We start from the raw sequence: 19,569 nt of genomic DNA on the forward strand, positions 1-19,569 counted from the left end.
GAGACATTTGAAATTTCAAGATGGAGACGTGTAAAACAGTCGACTGAAAATAGTAACCCAACCACTACTAAAATCAGTCGATAGTTTAAAAAATCAGTCGACTGAAAATAGTAGTTGGCTACTATCGATTTAGTCGATAGTTTTTAGTCGACGATGCCCATCACTATCGGAAACCTCTAGAATCATTCGAGCGTCAATTACAGAGGTCGCCACCGTTTGCGATGTCTAATTTATTAGGAGGATTCTTAACTATATCGTTTTGATCAGAATGAATTGAGTATGTAGCATGGTGGACCATGGCGCTCCACGGTTCAAGAAACATATATTTTCATAAATTGTAAAAACGATTCTCGTGTGTGCCTATTTATGCTTGAATGGTTTTAATATGGAACCCCGAGTGAATGAGTTGCTAACGACGAGCCCGGCGGCAACGATAAAAGAAGAACCGGTCGACCAACCTGGTACGAAACAAGATATGCAACAGTCTCAAGTGCAGGGCGTTTGCATCGAGGAAGAGTGCGAGCAGCGTATCGAGTGCACCACCGAGAGCCAGGAGAACGAAACCCGTGCATTTTTATCGAAATGTGTGTTCTGTGAGAAAGCGTTCGTCTCCGGTGACGACCCGAAACTTTTGGAGTGTTTACATGCAGCGTGCACAGCATGTGTCAACAGTAAACTGAGCGACCACAATACATCGGTTGACGTGGATGTTTTGTGTAAGATCACAGTATACTCTCGCGATTTTTCACTCCGTCGATCTTCCATTACATTCTCCTTGGTTTTCTATGTTTTTATACATTATTTCGATCAAGCGACATTTCAAAACATTGTACCCTCCCTGGTAGAAAATATTCTATCAAAATCACGACTATGACTGTTCAAAGATTTATTAATAACAACAATTATTTTTTCTTACGTGATTTAGCTGATTAAACTATGCGTATAATGTTGCAGTGGAAAGCAATGTAATTGCTTGTCAAATTTGTAATGTTACTACCCAAGCGGACAACTTGATCGAGAATCGATTTTTGTCGAAATTTATAGAGGAAGATAGTAGTCCAGGTACTGACGATGAATCGAAGGAAACGGAAGAAGAAAAGAAATGCACCAGCTGTCATGACAATGCTAATGCCACAAGCTGGTGTGTAGAATGCGAAGAATTTATCTGTCAGAATTGTGTTATGGTAATTATATTGTCGCTGTGATTGTATATGTCCTACATATACAGTTGTGCAGAATTACAATTGAATTATTCGATAAATTATAATTGCAAAGTAATTCAATCGTATTATATTCAATCACATTATGATTCGTAATTCGGATGTCTTGTTTAATTAAACTACAGTGCAATTCGTAATTACAGTTGAAGTATAATTACAACTTACAAGCAATCGAATCAGAGAACCAAATTCCAAACTGAAAAAAATTACTATCAGTGATGAACACAGCATTATTCGTACATTGAAGTACAATGGAAACAGATTATAGTATAATTCAATTAGCACAACTGTACCCACACACATACATTGTGCACGTGACTTCAAAAGTAATTGAAAAAGTAATACTGTTTTTCAACTGTTTAAGGCGCATCAAAGATTAAAAATCACCAAGGATCATACAATTAAACCAAAGGACGAAGTTGCCAATGATAGGGATAATGTTAAAAAGATCAACAAAAAGATACCTGGCTATTTATTTTGTACAATTCACTCACACGAACAATTGTCATTATTTTGTCAAACATGTGATAAACTTACTTGTAGAGATTGTCAGCTAAGCGAACACAGAGATCACAAATACAAATTTATTCACGAAATTGCTGCCGAGACGCGTACTTCTGTATCGACTTTACTCAAAGAAGTCAGGTAATTCTTACTTTAATATTTGTTGTTAGCACCGTTAATTTAATCATTTATTTTCGTTAATCATTGTTGTTATAAAATTATGTTTTCAGTTACAAACGTGTTTTATTGAAAAGTGCAATGAAAGTTATAGAGGATAGACAGGTTCTTATTTTAGAAAAGAAGAAAAATTTAGTACAAGATATAACGCAAATGGTGTTTCAGTAAGTCTAAATATTGTTCATTTTAAAATGGATCTGGATAATATAAGGTTCCTGAGATTGTATAATTTGTTTCTCTAAAGGTTAACAAATGCGATTAATACAAGAGGGAAACAATTAATTATGCGATTAAACGAAGTTTGCGATCAAAAGCAGAACACATTGAACGAAAAGAAAGTTGCTTTAGATCAATTATCAAAGCTTACAGATCACTGTATTCAATTCGTGGCACATGCCTTAAAGAAGGGTTCAGATCTGGAATTGTTATATAGTAAGAAGTATGTGTTCAATTATTACATACACACTATATTTAATTAATGTTGACATACGCATTATCTGACACTGTTATTGCAGATCGGTTACAAGCCACTTACAAAGAATAAAAAGCAGACGAGCCGACATTCCAAATCCAGAAATACCTGTTAGAATACATTTATCATTGGAAAAAGTACCAGATTTGATAAAAGGTTAAATAGTATAAATAGGTGCTTAATTATGTTATTAAATATAAGCACACTTTGTAATATTGCTACGATCATAAATTACAATGTTCTCTTAACGTTGGCAACAGTGCAAGACCGAAACAAATGTTTTTACATTTCAGTGGTCTCATCAATCGGAGCAATAGTAGTCGATGGTCGAGTGTATCCTTCAATATCCCCATTGGGTGGTACAAGTACTACACCATCCCTGGCGTACACTGACTCTCAGCCGGAGCAAAAGCAACCAGCTAATCTTCCGAATGCACCTATGGACGGTTCCCCTATGGCTGTACAGTTACCTCCTGCAACGCAGCAAACAAATAATGTTCAACAAAATTCCTATCAGCAAGTGCCTCCATCGTTACCTTTAACGCAACATCAACAACAACATCAACAACCGCCGCAACAGCAGCAGCAGCAACCACCACACCCACAACAACAACAACAACAACAACAGCAAATGCAGCAGCAAGCACAATCACAAAATTATATGCAACATTATCCTATGAACAACATGCCACCGCGATCATCACCTCAAGCACATCAGCCACGTGTACCATATCCGGTTAACTACAACAATAGGCTGCAGCAACCGTTGATGATGCAACAACGACCATTGGGTAGTTGCCATCAGCAAGTAACATCGTCCACGCATCCTCATCAACAAGTTCACATGGATCAACTTGGACAGAACACGAGTCTACGCGGTCTCCTTGCACACAATCCTCCTCCTTATAGGCCTTCAACGAACCATGTACCATATCGATTGCCACCTTACAGGTACCCTACAAATAATTCTCAACGACCAGTAGCACCACACACGTATCAACCAACGAACACATCCATGGTGACCGGTATAAGGCTTCAGCAATGCAACGCGACCTCTCCATCCGCACAGCATCTGAACTATCCTATGCAACAACCCGCCGCAGCTCGTTGGCACATCCCCCAAAATGTCAATCCTTGGCTTTCCTATAATCCTTCGCGTCATCAAGCCACGCCCCCGATGCCAGTTCCTATCAACGATACTTATAAAATAACGTTAAAGAATCAACAATCAAACGTCAATCAAAAATACAATACGCAAACGATCGCTGCCTCTGATAATACGCCCCAAGTACAAAATTCAGCGTCTGTTGGCCACACGGTCAGCTCTTCGGTGCCTAAAACACCTAGTCCTGTGCCTCCTGGGAAATCGGATGAAACTGAGAAAAGTTTGGACAAATTCTGCCAAAAGTCTCTGAACGATCTGATGCTGACCATCGCGAAATTAGATAGTAACGGAATCGTGGTGATACCGGAGGCCCAACGAAATCAATTGGACTCGGCTCAAGTAGATAGTTCAACCGACGAGGGAATGAATCCTATGGCTGAAAATTCAGCAGGTATTTGAATGTCTTAAATCAATCATTCGTACAGGGTGCCCCGCTAACTCTGTTGCAACGCGATGTCTTTGCTATCTTTTATACGAGTTAGTGGGACACCCTGTATATTTCATGCTAAATATTTGAATCGAAATAACGTGACGGAAATATGTAATAAATATGTGAACATTTTTAGAAACATAACGCACATAATATTAAAGCGATAGTTATGCAAGCACATAATTATATGTTCAATAGATAATTCAAAAAATGCTGCAGCATCCATGACAAAGGATGATCCTAACGAAGACTGGTGTGCAGTATGTATGGATGGAGGAGATGCTGTGCTATGTTGTGATAAATGTCCAAAAGTCTTCCACTTGTATTGTCATATTCCTAGTTTAAAATCGTTTCCTGAGTATGTATACCATAGACAGTACAATTAATTTCGAATGAATTGTCTGACTTATATTCAAAATTGATGTATATGTTTCAGCGAAAGTGAAACTTGGCAGTGTATGTTGTGTACAAATGTGCTCGATTGTTCAGATGATCCACCAGGGGAAAAAAGGCCCAACACAATGAGTGCAAAAGAATTGAGAATTGCCCAAAGAATTGTACTGGAGCTTTACTGCCAGTATGAGCAAAGTTTACCCTTTCGTGAAGTTGTTTCTAGCGAGGCAAATATATTATTTTGAAATTTACGTATATTAACAATTTAATAAGTAGCAACATGATTAATATGTGCTATTTTCCTGTACAGATAATTGATTATCACCGTATCATAAAGAAACCGATTGCGTTAGATATAATTAGAGATAAATTAAAACCTGATCACCCAGATCATTATTCAGATCTAAGACAAGTAATGGCAGACATCAGATTGATGTTTAAAAATGCTTTTACATACAATCCTGTAAGTAACTGCTAAATTTATTATTCATAGTTCTGTGGTCGTGAAGTTATTCGTTATTTCTTTATGTTCAGGTGGAATCGCAGGTGTATCAAGAAGCTCGAAATTTAGAAGAATTTTTTGAAAAATTGTTACTCAAGTGGGCACCAAATTATGCTTACGACGACCCTTTCCTATCGGCTGACAGAGACGAGGACGAGGAGGTGTTCCCTCCCAATAGAAAATACCGACGGATAGTTACCGACTAATTTCCATTCGTTACGACTGTGCACTTGGAAAAGTATGATATTTTTCAAAACGTAGCAGAATTCTATTTACGAAGCAATTTACGAATATTTCTTCGTAACATTAATCGTTACGTTTCATGTTTAATAAATTGATATAGCGCGTTATATATCGTCAAGGAATACTAACAAAGTAATTGAACAGACATTTGAATTGTAGCATAGAATCGATCGAATTTATTTACCTTTTTTAATTGAAGACAATATCGTTGTCTATTGCATGAATTTATAAATTAATGGTGAATTGTAATTTTACTGAAAAAACTTCTGTTCACAAAATTGCATAAATGCTTGTTATAATTCATGAGTGGTATCATGAAATAAATTTCTGATATATGTATCATTCAGTTATATAACTCAGCAAATGTTTAATTATATTAGTTTTACGACGAAGTATTTCAGTAAATTCATAAGTATATTTTTTATAAAGTATTAGGACTTTATATACATATTATCATTCTAATAAAATTAAACTGTATGACGGAACATTGTATTACTTGTTGATAGACAAATTATAGTTGACTATGCTGTAGAAAAAAGATTGATCATAGATTTTATAGATTGATACGATATTTACAAATTTCATTGAGTAAACCATTCTTTAACAATACTCCAAAATATGCATGATATTCAATAATCAATTCCACGTTTAATTTGTTGTGAGACAATGTATATTAAAACGAATAATATTAGCCTTCAGATTTCCTAGTTATATTATCTTTTTATATTTAACATTAACACCTTAATTTAAATTTAACTATCACTTTGATCGCATTTACTTGATAGGGTAAAACTATAGAGAATTCCTTACCTGTTGCATTCGATTGAATATGCACATTGTATGATTAGAATCCTTGAAATGTTCTTGCTTTCTACGCTATTGTAATTTTTAGTAAAAGTGGTATAAAATACATTAGTTGCGTCGCTTTTTATAAAACAGAATTGATGTTTTAAAATCGTACGCTGTTACGAATGAAGAAAACATTACATATCAATTAAATAATCTTGTAATGAGAGTTTAATTTACAACGGTTTTGTAAAGTTGATGAATTTCTGTAACATTCAAGATATATTACATTATACTTTTAAATGTTTTAATAAAATGCATTACTTCTTAGAACTCACTCTGGTAATTAACTTTAACTTGAGTATATTTCGTTACTGAACGTTCATTTTCTATTTTTTATCAACTTGAATCAGTTTGTTTTGCTCTATTTAAAAACAAAAAGTTTTAGAAGATTTAAAAATCAGGTTCCAAATTTTTAAAAGCAGGTCAGCCCATATGTTGTATTCACATAAATGAATGTTAATATTTTGTTTAGGCTTCATTTTTTATAGACTCCACCCTATGTCTTTAAAAATCCTTTTATCTATCTGAAATGTGTATTCGGAGCACTTAACAATCTTTCTTATTTGAAACATTTTTGACAACGGAGGAAAAGGGAAATTTCTATTCATATTTGAATGAAATGCTGTCATTGGTTGATGATCTCAGGAATAACCAATCATCGTAATTATTTTGAGCAGTGTAGGTAACTGTTAGGATGGTAGATGATACAAGATGATATAATCTTATAACAGGGCTTGCTATCTGAAGCCGGGTTTATAAGTATATATGGTTTAAGATAGTGATGGGCATTATCGATTAATTACTATTTAGTTACTACATACTATCGAATATTTAGTCGAGTTTTTAGTCGACTGAAATTTCGTTTTAGTGGTTACGTCTAGATTGCGGGCTATAGTCTATGCCTACGTATATCACACATATAGTTTACATCGCATAAATAGCAATAAGATTTTAACATCTAATATGAATTAAAGTATTGAAATATCTATTACATATTTCATTACTTGCATATTTGCGCGTCCTGTCATAATCATGCATTTCTAACCTTTTCGTTTCATCGTGCGACACTGACATTTGAAATTTCAAGATGGCGACGTGTAAAACAGTCGACTGAAAATAGTAACCCAACCACTACTAAATTCAGTCGATAGTTTGAAAAATCAGTTGACTGAAAATAGTAGTTGGCTACTATCGATTTAGTCGATAGTTTTTAGTCGATGGTGCCCATCACTAATATATATTTACTACTTTTGAACAGAATGGAGATATTGTGCGGATTTTTTCGCGCATGCGCGTCCAATGCAGTAACGTATTTATACTGTGGCGAAAAGCAAAAGTAGTAGAGTATTATTATTGGCGGGAAAGTGCCGAAAGAGTCTAAGACGAGACGACAAGACAAGCGTACTAAAAAATTTTTGTACGTTACTGTTAATATTTGATTGATATACACATGTTATGCATTCATTTTTCAAAATCAAATCATAACAAATTTTACGAAATAATGCAGGGTAACCGAGGCACCCCATTTAAGCCAAACTTTTACATTACTGATGCTGAAATCATCGCGCATGCACGAAAAAACCCGCACAATATCTCCACTCTACTTTTGAACTGTCAAACGGTTTGAAACGAAAACAAGAGTCTCATGGATTTTTTTAAAGATGTGAGGAATAATAAAAACAAGTTTGTTTTTCGATACATTTATCCCCATCTGCACAAGCTTGAATTTATTAGTATACGCAATTAAGTACTTATGAAAAATATACAAACATTGAAATGTTGTTTGTTCATGTATAAACATTTTTTGATGTGTGACATTTTCCAAGTTTTATTATTGTATTAAAAAACGAGTTGAGAGAGATCAGAAAGATACTTAGGAAAGGTATTTATAAAATTATTTTTATAATGCCATGTAATAATTTATGTTCGTTTTTATGTTTACGTGCACTTGTATATGTATCAATTATTTTATAAAATATAAATAATCTCGAATTACATTTACTGTCATTACATATCATTCAAAATGGATTTAGAAGCAAACGTAGTCGAACGATTACAAAAGTTAAGAGAATGGCAATTGGAGCAACATGAACGATTATTAAAACAACAGCAGATGCAAAGAGAGATGTTAACACAGAAACAAGATTGTATATATAAAGCGCTTGAATTATCATTGCAAGAACTTGATCTTAGCGGGGACAAATTGCATATGAACGATTTCAATGAAAGCGAACTAAAATCTGAGGCTGATAATGATGATTTGAGGGACCGTATTGGAAAAATAGACAACTCTATGGAAATGGATAGTGAAAATATAAATAGTTTTAGCAATGATCAGAAAAAGCAACGATTCACGGGCAACAACAACATGGGTTCGATGCTACTTTCGCCACAGCAAGGAAAAGACATAAATCAATTTATTATAGATGGAGTAGCGCCATTGTCGTCCAATAAAAATTGTATCTGCATAGACGATGTACCCATCCCTTCTCCGAGGAAAGATTTTCACACGTTGCTTGAAGAAAAATTGAGAAACTCTGAAAATGTGTCTGGAGAGAAATCTAATAGCAATTCAGCAATCAAGATAAAGAAACCATTTTTAAAAAAAGGACAAGGTTTGTCCAGGTTTAAATTAAATAAAGAGTCGCAATGTTCTTCAACAAAGGCACGTTCACGCAGTGCATCCTTCTCTACGTGCACACAGTATTCTAAGAATTCTAAAAATGAACTCAAAAACAACAATGTTAATAAATCTACAAAAATAACGAGCCATCCGCAAAAACAGTTATGCTTGAAAAATGTACCACTGCCGAAAAAGAAAGTTCGCAGTAAATCAGAATCTACTATTTTAGCTTCTCAACTGGAGGATTATATTAACGATATTAAAAATACGGCTGAATTAAATACTCCGGATTTTAAATCGAAAACACAAAAAGAGATTGAAGAAGTAAGGATATTTGAGTTACTAGAAGAAAAAGCAGAAAATTCCAGCTTCTGTTCCACATCTAGCACTGTTGTTGCGTTTTTGCAACAATCAACACCGTTCAAACTCAAGAAACATCCAATGAGTCCAATAATTCAAAACTCCAAGAGTCAATCTGTTTTAAAAGCTTCTTGTAATTATAAGCCTAGTCTAAGTAAGAAAGAGTCACTTTCAGTAGAAAATAATAACATTCCATGCGGTAGGAAATCCTTTGGAGAGTTTCAGGAGAACATTAAAACAAATATGAATGTAAACAAATGTGCAGCATCAAAATATTTAAGTCAATCTATGCACGATCAAGCACATTCTTATGATACCTCCCATGTTGAGGAAAGCGATGTAGATGTTAGTCTTCATGTCAGATTCTCGGAATACAATGAATACAAAACTATTGGATTGACGGACACATCGAGTACATCGACTGAATCGTTAACGATACAAAATTTCTGCGATGAAAAAGTTTGGAACGACTCCGTAACTTTGGAAACATCTGATACAGAAATATCATCGCAGTCTTCGATGATTCAAACTGATAATTATCAATTAAAATATGAACAATGCAATGTACAACAAGAATTAAGTTACGACACACAAATGCATGAAAGTGCAAGACAAACGAATGGCTTTAATTATAATGAGGATACGCATCAACATGAATATCACAGCGATGAATCAGAATTGTTTGACACTACTATACAAACTTTAGAAAATGAGCAGAGTATTTTAGAAGAATGTAAAGACAATTCGATATTACAGGATATCAATAACTTTTGTAACACTCAAAACACAAAACAATATAATGATAGAGAAAGGATTCAACTGGTAGATAGCTATAACAATGTGGCTACGATTGAAGATAAAAAAAATAAAGAAAATCTGCAGGAATCAAATGAAACCATCTTCAGATCGGAACTTTTAAAAACCCGTCTACTGGAACTCGAACAAGAAATTACTATATTTCGTAAAGAAAACGCAGCCTTATCAGTCCAACGTAAAAAGTTGCAAGACGATCACAGAAATTTACGTAAAGAATATACAGAAAAAGAGAAAAAGTTAGAAGAGACCAGAAAACAAATGGAAGATCGTTTGCAAGAGGAAAGAAAGAAGCTGGTCCGTGAAAAAGCTGCATTAGAAAATCGGATGCGGGATTCGCAAGAGAAAGCTCAGCAGAGTAAACTAGAAAGGCTGGAAATGCAAAATTTAAGACAAGAAATGGAGATATTAAGAGAAGAATTGCACGTGAAAGAAAGTAGATGGAATGCTGCACAATCCAGACACAAGTGCCAAACGAGGATATTAAAAATGGAGAACACTAAGCTAAAGCAGGAAATTGAAAGATTACAGAGTTTGAAGAAAAACAATGTTAGCAGTAGAGGAAAACTGGGAATCTATTCAAATACAAAAGCCATTCATCAAATTAATAAGCAAATTGATATGCAGAATAAAGAGTCTAGGAAAATCAATGATATTTCATCATCGGATGAAAAAGAACTAAAGTCAATGGAACCGATAACAAGAATAACTGGCACAGTTGAAGCTCAGGATATAGAAGGTCGCAAAAATAATAGTATTATGAATGAAAAATTACAGAAGTGCCAAGTAAGTGCAATAGATGTTGCCAAAAAGCGTAATTTATACGAAAATTTGATCAAAGAAGCAGCATTTGATTTAACAGATGGTCAAGAACAATATAACACCGCAAGAAATTTAAATATACCTAAATCTGATTTAGATGATAAGTCTAGAAAGTTAAATGGATCGATAGATGCCATGAAAACCGATTCTGAAGAGTTAATGAAAGATTCAGATGCTGTTCTTTTCAATTATACCAATTCAAATAGCAATTTTCAGTCACACAAACAAAATGAGAGCGAGCAGTTTACATCTCCTCCCAAAATGCCTCATAGACATCATAACCAGAACGCTGCGTCGATATCACCGAATGAGATATTATACAATACTTGCTTAAAGAAAACGCCATCACCTTGCCAAAGCAGTTCTAACATTGACAAACAAGGCATTAAGCAAATTCAACATCCCGATGGGCGTATCGAATATTGGTATCCGAATGGAAATGTTAAAAAGATTTTTCCAAGTCAAGGCTTAACTAAATTAATATACTATAACGGAGACGTACGAGAGACCAGTGAAGATGGAAAAGTGAAATATTTCTATGCGTCAACTCGAACATGGCATACAACAATGCCAGATGGAATTGAGATTTTAGAATTTGCTAAGTAAGTTATTGTATTTATGTATATTAAGTCAGTGCAAAAGTTCGTGCCCGATTCCATGTTGTGTTTTAATACGAAATCGGACACGAACTTTTGCACTGACCTAATATATGCTATAATCTTTGAAAATGAATGAAATTACATTTATTTCATGTTAAGTGGTCAAGTAGAAAGAAGACTGCACGACGGTACTATAGAAGTGTCGTTTCCGGATGGTTCTGTACGAGTTTCGGAACCAGATGGTTCTGAAAAGTCGACTTTATTAGATGGTACTATAATTCAAACTTTTAATAATGGAGAAAAGATTTTTACTTTACCAAATGGACAACGAGAAATACATACTAAAACGCATAAGGTATTAATAATTTGATATGATTTTATTGAAAATTACAAATTGATGTCTTCCTTAATATATCTTATATGTTTTAGAGGCGAGAATATCCAGACGGTACAATTAAACTTATATATGCTGACGGTACTCAGGAAACGCGATATTCGAATGGTAGAATACGTCTTAAAGATAAAGATGGCAATCTTTTAATGGATTCGCACCAATAAGCTCTATATAACGTATTCAAAATTTATGATTAGAAATAATATTTGCTATGTAATTCAGTTAAAATATATAAACACATTTTAAGTAATTCCTATTCACATGTAATTCAAAATATAGTTTAAGTATAAGTAGTATTAGAATTGCATAGAGTGAGAAATAAATAAAAACTATATTTTATAATCTTGCAATGTTAAGAAATAAAGATAATATTTTTTAATAACACTGAATTTCTGTTTCCTTGTTGTTTCCTATTTTATCCTTCCTTGTCTTCTAAATATATTCTTTGTTTATTTTGTTATGATAATATAGTTATACTAATAAAACTGGAACTTATAAGCTAAAAAATATAATATTAATGTTCTTCGAATAATTAAATAAATATTGAAACATCGAGATGGATTAATTAAAAATACGGTTGAATCAAGTAGCTTCGAGGTAATAGCGATTGTATTAAGTAAAAAAATTTGAAACACCAACGAATTCGTACCAAATGCACTGGTATATAAAAGATCGTGGAATTTGAAATGTAACTGTAGCTTAGTTGAGGTAACTTACGCACTGTAATGATGCCTATGAGATCAAGTTTTAAGAAATGGGCAACGCGACTTACTGCTTTAAGCGGCGCAACATTACTTTATTGGAACTTTTGTGGTAACAAAGAATTTCCGCAGGTGCAAAATTCGTGGACAACGAACTCAAACCCGTCGGTAAAATGGAACCACAACTGGGATAGGTTATACACTTTATGATTATTATTAATAAAATGACGTTAGCGACTTCGTAGTGTAACACAGATATATAATTAAGATTCGTTTTTCTTTCTCTTTTTATAATTATTCGTGAGACTACTTAATATGAGATTATTGCCTTATCTGTCCACTTTTGGGCAAAGATTGTGTGCAATATACATTTCTCCCTTCGATATTGAAAATACATTTACGTATATAAATATATATGTATGTATTACGTATTTTTCATTCCCTATTCGCATGTGTAATTACATTTTCTTTCAGTTTTCGATGAAAACAAGTTGTTAACAATTCACAAGATAGATGTACTCCGTTTCAATGTTAACTTGTAATCCATTGTTTGCAATTGTAATTCTAGACGGGATCCAAAGAGCTTAGTGAAGCCAATAAAAATAAACAGCGAGAGTGATGAAAATACCTACAATAAGGAGTTATCGTTAAAGAAAGCGAAAGCCAATCGTCACATAATTTTGATACGTCATGGACAATATAATCTTTCGGGCAAGACAGATCTGGAAAGAAAGCTTACAGAGCTTGGTTAGTATTTTACATGCATTATTTCGAAAAAACTAAATGTTACTATTTGATTGTTTCAAGTAAAAACTTCGACAATTATAAAAAATTGTAAAACATAAAGGTAGGAAACAAGCTGAAACAACGGGGAAAAGATTACAAGAATTGGGCTTCCCATATAGTTTGATTGTACGATCAACAATGACCAGAGCTCAAGAAACTTCCAAAATTATTGAAGGAAGTCTTAGCAACATAGCTGTGGAAGATGATCCATTCCTTACTGAAGGCGCGCCTATACCACCTGAACCACCAATTGGTCATTGGAAGTCTGAAATACGGGTGGGTATATTATGTATAAAATGTGAGCAAATTAATGTCCCTGCATCCCTGGTTTGATGGATAATGCCATGATTCTGTGGTAGCTTTCTTATATTAATTCTAGAGGTGTGCGAGAACCTGAAAATTTCATTTGGGATCTTAATTCAAATATTTGATACGGGACGAGTTCTCGGAAATATTTGGGATTCCCAAGAATATCCAATTTTTCGGATTGTCTGAAATCCCGAAATTTTCGAGTTCAAACAAATCCTGACCTTCGGGTTTTCAAACACCTCTATTAATGTCCATCAAACCAAGGATGTAGAAGCTTGTACATTTTTTAATTGTCTGAAAAATATTTTGTTCCAATATAAATAAATACATCTTTAATTAATGTATTTCAGTTCCACGAAGATGGACCTAGAATAGAGGCAGCATTTAGAAAATACTTTCATCGTGCTGAGCCAAGTCAGGAGAAAGATTCGTATACAGTTATTGTTTGCCATGCAAATGTTATCAGATATTTTGTGTGCCGGTAAATTATCATTCTCGTATTCTATTTTGTTATTGACACATAAATACGATATTAAAATTATTATATATTGCAGGGCACTACAATTTCCAGCTGAGGGTTGGTTACGTCTAAATTTAAGTCATGCAAGTATTACATGGATCTCCATTCTGCCAAGTGGAAGAGTGACACTTTGGTGCTATGGTGATACTGGACACATGAAGCCAAACTTAATCACGTCTAGTTAAAATTAATATTGCTTATCATTTTGTACTATAAACACTTATATAATCTTTTACACTGAATATAATTTTTGAGGTAATCAGATAAACGGTATATTTTCATGTACTATATATATATTTTTTTAAGTTCTTTTATTCGCAAAACTTGAATGGAAATCACCTGGCCGAAAGTTATATTCAAATTGAAAAAATTTCGGCCTTTTTTGGCGCTTTTTTAAGTCATCGAAATTTACCTATATACCTAAACTATTTTAAAGACTGATGAAAAATATTTATATATACACATACAAGATTCTATCAATAGATACTAATTTTCAAGAATGCAATCATACATGTATTATAGTAACACTCACACTGGACTTATACAATTTTTTCGTTTACAAATTTATTTTACAAGTTATCCACATTTGTACAAAGTGCATTGCGTACTAAATATCCTACATATTTTTTAATTTGTATATTATGAGTGCACAATAAAAGTAATTTATATCCTACAGTTTAAATACTATTTTCTGAAGTATAAAGTAACAAAAAACTTGTTTTATCTTACAAACACCTTTGTTGAATTTTAATTAACTACACAGCAGCAATTCTCATAGATTTCCTTGTATAATATCTTTGTAATGCAGCTTCGAACACAGGCCCAACAGTTCTCTTCTCCCAAATTTTAGATTTTTCTTTCTTTTCTGCTTCTATTTTTGCTTTTGCACTAATATTAGATTTGGTTGCTTCTTCGTTTCCATCATTTTCATCATCTTCTGATTCCTCTTCTTTATTTTTAGTATCTGAAGTATTCTCTGTTGAGATTTTATCATTTGTTACATTTTGTTCTAAACTTTCAGTTTGTTCCTTCAATTTCTTACACTCAGGTTCTTCTACATCTTCTGTTTCTATGCTTTTATGTTTTTCAGGCGAAGAGACATTTGTTTTCTCTTCTACTATTTGTGGAGCTTCTACATCTGTATCACTTTCTTCTTCCAGTATTCTTTGTCTATACTGTCTAATCTTTTTTGTCTTCTTATTCGTTGTCTGTTCTGTACTTGCTACAACTGTATCGTTATCTTCGCATATACTTTCTGCATTTTTGGGTGAGCTGGTTGTATCTTCATTTGTACTGTTTTTAGTTTCACTTTCTTCTGCTCCTTTGACTGTTTGTTCGTATAAATGTCTATAGAATCCGGACATATCTTGCTGCTTCCTAACATCCCCAATTGCTTCTAACCTATCCATCCTAGATTCTTCTTCTTCCAGTTTCTTAAATTCTTCCAACTTTGCTCTGTAAGCTGAAGTAACAAAACTTTCTTTGTCCGCATACATTTCTCCTTCCGCCTCTCGTTCCTTCTGCACCATCCTTTCTATCCTATGTTCCTGCTCTCTTTTTCTTCGTTCAGCAGCTTTCAATAGATTCTGGATATATTTTGGTTTCTTGATTTCTACCTTTGCTTCTTTCAATTGGGTCTTTGTGCGTTCCATATCATCGTACACTTCATCATACTGATATATAGTTGGATCTTCTTTTAAAGCCTTTTGCATATTCAACCTGGTTTGCTTTTTTATTTTATTTTTCTCTTCTTCTGCTTTGAGTGCTTTCTTAACCCAATCAGTACCATCTTCTTCAGCAGAATCATTGTCATCTCCGAAAATATTGCTAGGCTTTGGTGCTACGGGTTGTTGTCTTTTCGGCAAAATTAAACCGTACCTAAAATTATTCGTAATAATTGTCAATCTTCTCCGAGCATTAAACTATCTACTTAATTACTAACTATTAATTATAGATACTTTTATATAACTTACTGTTTTTCGTCTTTGATGGTAGACATATTTATTATAATAGGTTCTTACAAACGTAATAAACAATCTTAAAATTTAATGAAACCGTGGTATATATTAGTTAAATTAAATAACACACTTTTTCATAGTAACACATAAAATAGTACGTCAAAACAACATATAAACAAGATTATAACCTACAATCAACCGTCTGAAGAATACAGTGAATTTTAAGGTTATGAGCTATAAGGCGATAGCAGCACCACCAGTGTGTTTTAACGAGTTATTAGCCAATTACGACGAAGAGAAACATTTTCTACTTCTCTCTAACATCGCGCTATATCATCTAGATTTCGCGATGCTATGAAGGAAATGTTGTAGAATATATACGTATCGTTTCCTCTCTGGTATCATGATATGATTTCGTTCATTATTGCAACTTGCAACTCGAAGCAAACAATGGTAGAGCAGTTATGAAACTATTCACTTTGCTCATCATGCTGATAATACCCCTTTGTTTAATTTTAGCGATAACGATCGAGAGAACGATTGTAGCTTTGCGAAGCGATTTCAAGGCACAACTTTAGCACCAGTTTCGAATGGTATTATAAAAAATATGTGACGTACACCTATTGATTTCTTCCATAAACACACCTTCTTGCGAAAATAAGTTTTGCAAGAAAATTATAAACATAATTGCACGTATTACGATGCGATTACTCAGAAATTGTAGTTACATAAACCTCAAGACTCTTTGAGAGATAATTTAATTGTTACTTAACACATTTTTTACTTAATATATTTTCTACTCTCATCCCAACTCAACTATTTCTTGATCTTGTAAAGGTATAGTACTTTGCCCATTAAATTTTTTATATTGTTACTGTTACTATACTGTTCTATACTGTTTGTACTATTCATAATTAAAGATTAAGAAAATAATTGATCTTTTTTCTCTCATGAACATAGACTAAGTAACAAGAACAAACATGGTCGAAGAAGTTCCATCGAGACTTACTTCCTTGAATCCGACCATGCCTGCAGTTCTAGCTTTTGGCAATCCCTTGTTAGACATCTCTGTACATTTGAAAGACAAGGAGTTTCTGGACAAGCATGGACTCGAGGAGGATGGGGAAGTTGAACTACCTTACAAAAAAATGCAAGAAATATTGGCATACTTACCACCAGAGTTAGTAGACACATTTATTTATGAACATTATAATTTTATATTCCAATAAGGAGAGGTAGAAGTCTTAACATAATGGTACATTTTACACAGTTCAGAACAAAGGATCAGTGCTGGAGGATCAGCACAAAATTCAATGCGAATTTTGCAGTGGCTTTTCAACAATACCTTAAAGAAACCCTGTAGTATATATTGTGGAGGTCTTGGGAAAGATATTAGAGGGACAACAATATATAACTCTGTAACTTTGGCAGGTGTGGATGCCAGGTTCGCAGATGGTTTACATACCTACTTCACATTTGAGGCTGTCATGCACTCAACTATGCCACACATGAATGACACCATATCAATGTCAATGTATAATAGAAGAAAAAGGAAAAAAGAGGAGTATCAATGCTGTGCTGTTACGCATCCACATTTGAACTACATATAATAATGTAAACTCGTTGATATTGGGCTGGTGTGCTTCATGTGCAATGCTGTTAAGTAGGCGACATTCTTTATCTTCATGTTGATCTTTATTTTCTTATTTCATATATTTAGATACGCACTCCATTCATATCTACCCACTGGACACTGTATAGCATTGATACACGAATCATCTCGAAGTCTAGTTGCGAACATAGGTGCTGCTGGAGTTTACACATTAGATGATTTTAAAAAAAGCAATTTGCAGTTTGATACAATAAAGATAATTTATATTGAAGGATTTTTTGTAACACATAGTTTTCCCGTTGTCAAGGAACTCATCAAAATAGCAGAAGAGCAGAATATAATTCTAGCTTTCAATCTTAGTGGGCTGTATATATTTAAGGTACAATGGAAATCGACAATTTTTAATTAATTAATATGATGGAAATAATAACGATATTGTAACTTAATGTAGGAGCACCAAGCAGCAATTTGTCAGGTAATTGGGCATGCTAACATTGTGTTCGGCAATGCAAGAGAAATGGAGGCTTTGGCTGACTCACTGAACATTACTTACGACAATGTGGCTGATATTCCATTTTTATTGAACAGTATGAAAAGGATTACAGTTAATGCATCCAGTATAACTAACGACGATTGGTTGCATCAAGCTAGAATATTTGTTATGACTCAAGGTGGTTCTGCTCCTGCAATTACAGTCTGGGGAAAAGGACAGTCTGCTCAGGTAACACGAAAATAATTGTATTGCCAAATGATAACGAAGAAAGTTTAATATAATTAAATATTATTATGATAATATTATTATTTAATATTGTTTTGATAAGGAAGTCTTCGTCGTAGCTGTTTTTTAAAATATTAATTTTCAAAAAATGGCAGCTATTTCAACTCCGAAGTTTGATTTTTCAGGAAAAAACCATTTCTTTTTATTCGTGAAAAAGAAACTATAACACTTTAAAAAATCCTATGACAAATACTAGATAATTGTATGATGAAGTTCCTTATCAAATTTCGACTTAATTGGTTTATTAGTTTTCGAGATATATTGGTTACCGTACTGCAAAACAAAATTTTGGGAGAGTATGGGAAATGTTCTACAATCGAATAAAAATTGTATTATGTATTTTTCAGGTGCACCCTATTAAACCCAAATCTCCTATAATAGATACAATAGGCGCAGGAGACTCTTTGGTAACCGGATTTTTGGCAGGCATTTTAGCACAATGGAAACCGCAACATTGTCTAGAATATGGTTGTAAAGTAGCTTCTTTTATGATAACGAGGCATGGGGTAACATTACCGCCTTCAGTGCCAACAGATTTATTACTCTATAATGCAAACACGTGATGTGAAACTTTTAAGACGAATTTTTGTTGCGAGTCTTAGAGACGGAATAATTGTGATAAAGAGATGTATAGAATATCTTGTCTGTTTATATGTGTCTATATCGTGGACCTGTAAGCTCAATTATGTGATTGTTGCAGAGACAGATTTTTAATTTATGCGTTATATAAATATTAGATCTGATATTTGTGAATAATAGTTATTGTATTTTTGTGACAAAAGTAATAATATATGTATATTTATGATCATTATTTGGTACCAGGGTCGCATCGATAGCCATTGAAGAGGCACTTACTGAAGCTAAAGTCAAAGAAACAAAGAAAAGGTTTTTCTTTTAGTTGGTAGGATCCTTTTAAGATTGCACTGTTCAAAGATCTTGTTAGTGGTAGATCTACCTCATAATATTTATTAATCTTGTTCGACACGACTCTGTTTAGTACAAATAATCAAGAATAATCGAGATAAGTATTTTCTGAGAATTTCAGATCTTCTAAATATGTGAATAAAAATGTTTTCGTTTCTCTCTTTTTTGAAAATATTCTATATGTTAAGTTGTTGAATACCAATTTCGAATGAACGGAAAAATACCAAGTCTATGTACAAATCAACTTTATTGTACAAATATAAATATTTTGCGAATAAACTTATTTTAGAAAAGATTGCGTTTTTGTTTTGTTACTGAATAAAAATGACTTACAAGTGTAGTTGTAAACGTGACTACAGTTGATTAAAAGCTACCTGCAAATAAATAAATTTTAGAAAATTATTAACATATAACT

General features: G+C 33.4%; 5 protein-coding genes across 8 annotated transcripts; 4 read left to right on the forward strand and 1 right to left on the reverse strand.

Annotated features, from left to right (window-relative positions):
• The first annotated feature begins 247 nt into the window (after positions 1-247).
• LOC143355710 (E3 ubiquitin-protein ligase TRIM33) lies at positions 248-6,420 on the forward strand. Of its 2 annotated transcripts, none has more exons than XM_076790776.1 (11): positions 248-716; positions 955-1,184; positions 1,585-1,865; positions 1,955-2,065; positions 2,146-2,340; positions 2,417-2,529; positions 2,667-3,929; positions 4,167-4,326; positions 4,405-4,588; positions 4,672-4,824; positions 4,896-6,420. In XM_076790776.1, exons 1-11 carry the CDS (start codon positions 386-388, stop codon positions 5,067-5,069), a joined length of 3,195 nt encoding a protein of 1,064 aa, XP_076646891.1. In that variant the 5' UTR covers positions 248-385; the 3' UTR covers positions 5,070-6,420. The 2 variants fall into 2 exon arrangements, with proteins under 2 accessions (XP_076646891.1, XP_076646892.1); XM_076790777.1 differs by having other exon boundaries at positions 4,188-4,326.
• An 895-nt stretch (positions 6,421-7,315) lies between these two features.
• Positions 7,316-11,975, forward strand: Sas-4 (spindle assembly abnormal 4). Its single transcript, XM_076790795.1, has 3 exons — positions 7,316-11,175; positions 11,332-11,527; positions 11,602-11,975. The coding sequence occupies exons 1-3, from the start codon at positions 7,979-7,981 to the stop codon at positions 11,728-11,730; spliced, it is 3,522 nt and encodes a 1,173-aa protein (XP_076646910.1). The 5' UTR covers positions 7,316-7,978; the 3' UTR covers positions 11,731-11,975.
• A 174-nt stretch (positions 11,976-12,149) lies between these two features.
• LOC143355724 (serine/threonine-protein phosphatase Pgam5, mitochondrial) lies at positions 12,150-14,562 on the forward strand. Its single transcript, XM_076790801.1, has 5 exons — positions 12,150-12,461; positions 12,836-13,014; positions 13,115-13,329; positions 13,713-13,843; positions 13,917-14,562. Exons 1-5 carry the CDS (start codon positions 12,292-12,294, stop codon positions 14,065-14,067), a joined length of 846 nt encoding a protein of 281 aa, XP_076646916.1. The 5' UTR covers positions 12,150-12,291; the 3' UTR covers positions 14,068-14,562.
• Positions 14,563-14,630: 68 nt separating this feature from the next.
• LOC143355722 (uncharacterized) lies at positions 14,631-16,096 on the reverse strand. Its single transcript, XM_076790796.1, has 2 exons — positions 15,856-16,096; positions 14,631-15,760 (listed from the first exon to the last, which is right to left on the reverse strand). The coding sequence occupies exons 1-2, from the start codon at positions 15,879-15,881 to the stop codon at positions 14,638-14,640; spliced, it is 1,149 nt and encodes a 382-aa protein (XP_076646911.1). The 5' UTR covers positions 15,882-16,096; the 3' UTR covers positions 14,631-14,637.
• A 27-nt stretch (positions 16,097-16,123) lies between these two features.
• On the forward strand, positions 16,124-19,447 carry LOC143355723 (uncharacterized). Of its 3 annotated transcripts, none has more exons than XM_076790797.1 (7): positions 16,124-16,293; positions 16,360-16,677; positions 16,801-17,020; positions 17,111-17,284; positions 17,561-17,831; positions 17,904-18,173; positions 18,578-19,447. In XM_076790797.1, exons 3-7 carry the CDS (start codon positions 16,821-16,823, stop codon positions 18,791-18,793), a joined length of 1,131 nt encoding a protein of 376 aa, XP_076646912.1. In that variant the 5' UTR covers positions 16,124-16,293; positions 16,360-16,677; positions 16,801-16,820; the 3' UTR covers positions 18,794-19,447. The 3 variants fall into 3 exon arrangements, with proteins under 3 accessions (XP_076646912.1, XP_076646914.1, XP_076646913.1); XM_076790799.1 differs by having other exon boundaries at positions 16,360-16,433; XM_076790798.1 differs by having other exon boundaries at positions 16,124-16,433.
• The last annotated feature ends 122 nt before the right edge of the window (positions 19,448-19,569 follow it).

Source organism: Halictus rubicundus, chromosome 7, assembly GCF_050948215.1.
Source record: "Halictus rubicundus isolate RS-2024b chromosome 7, iyHalRubi1_principal, whole genome shotgun sequence".
NCBI classification, from domain to species: domain Eukaryota; kingdom Metazoa; phylum Arthropoda; class Insecta; order Hymenoptera; family Halictidae; genus Halictus; species Halictus rubicundus.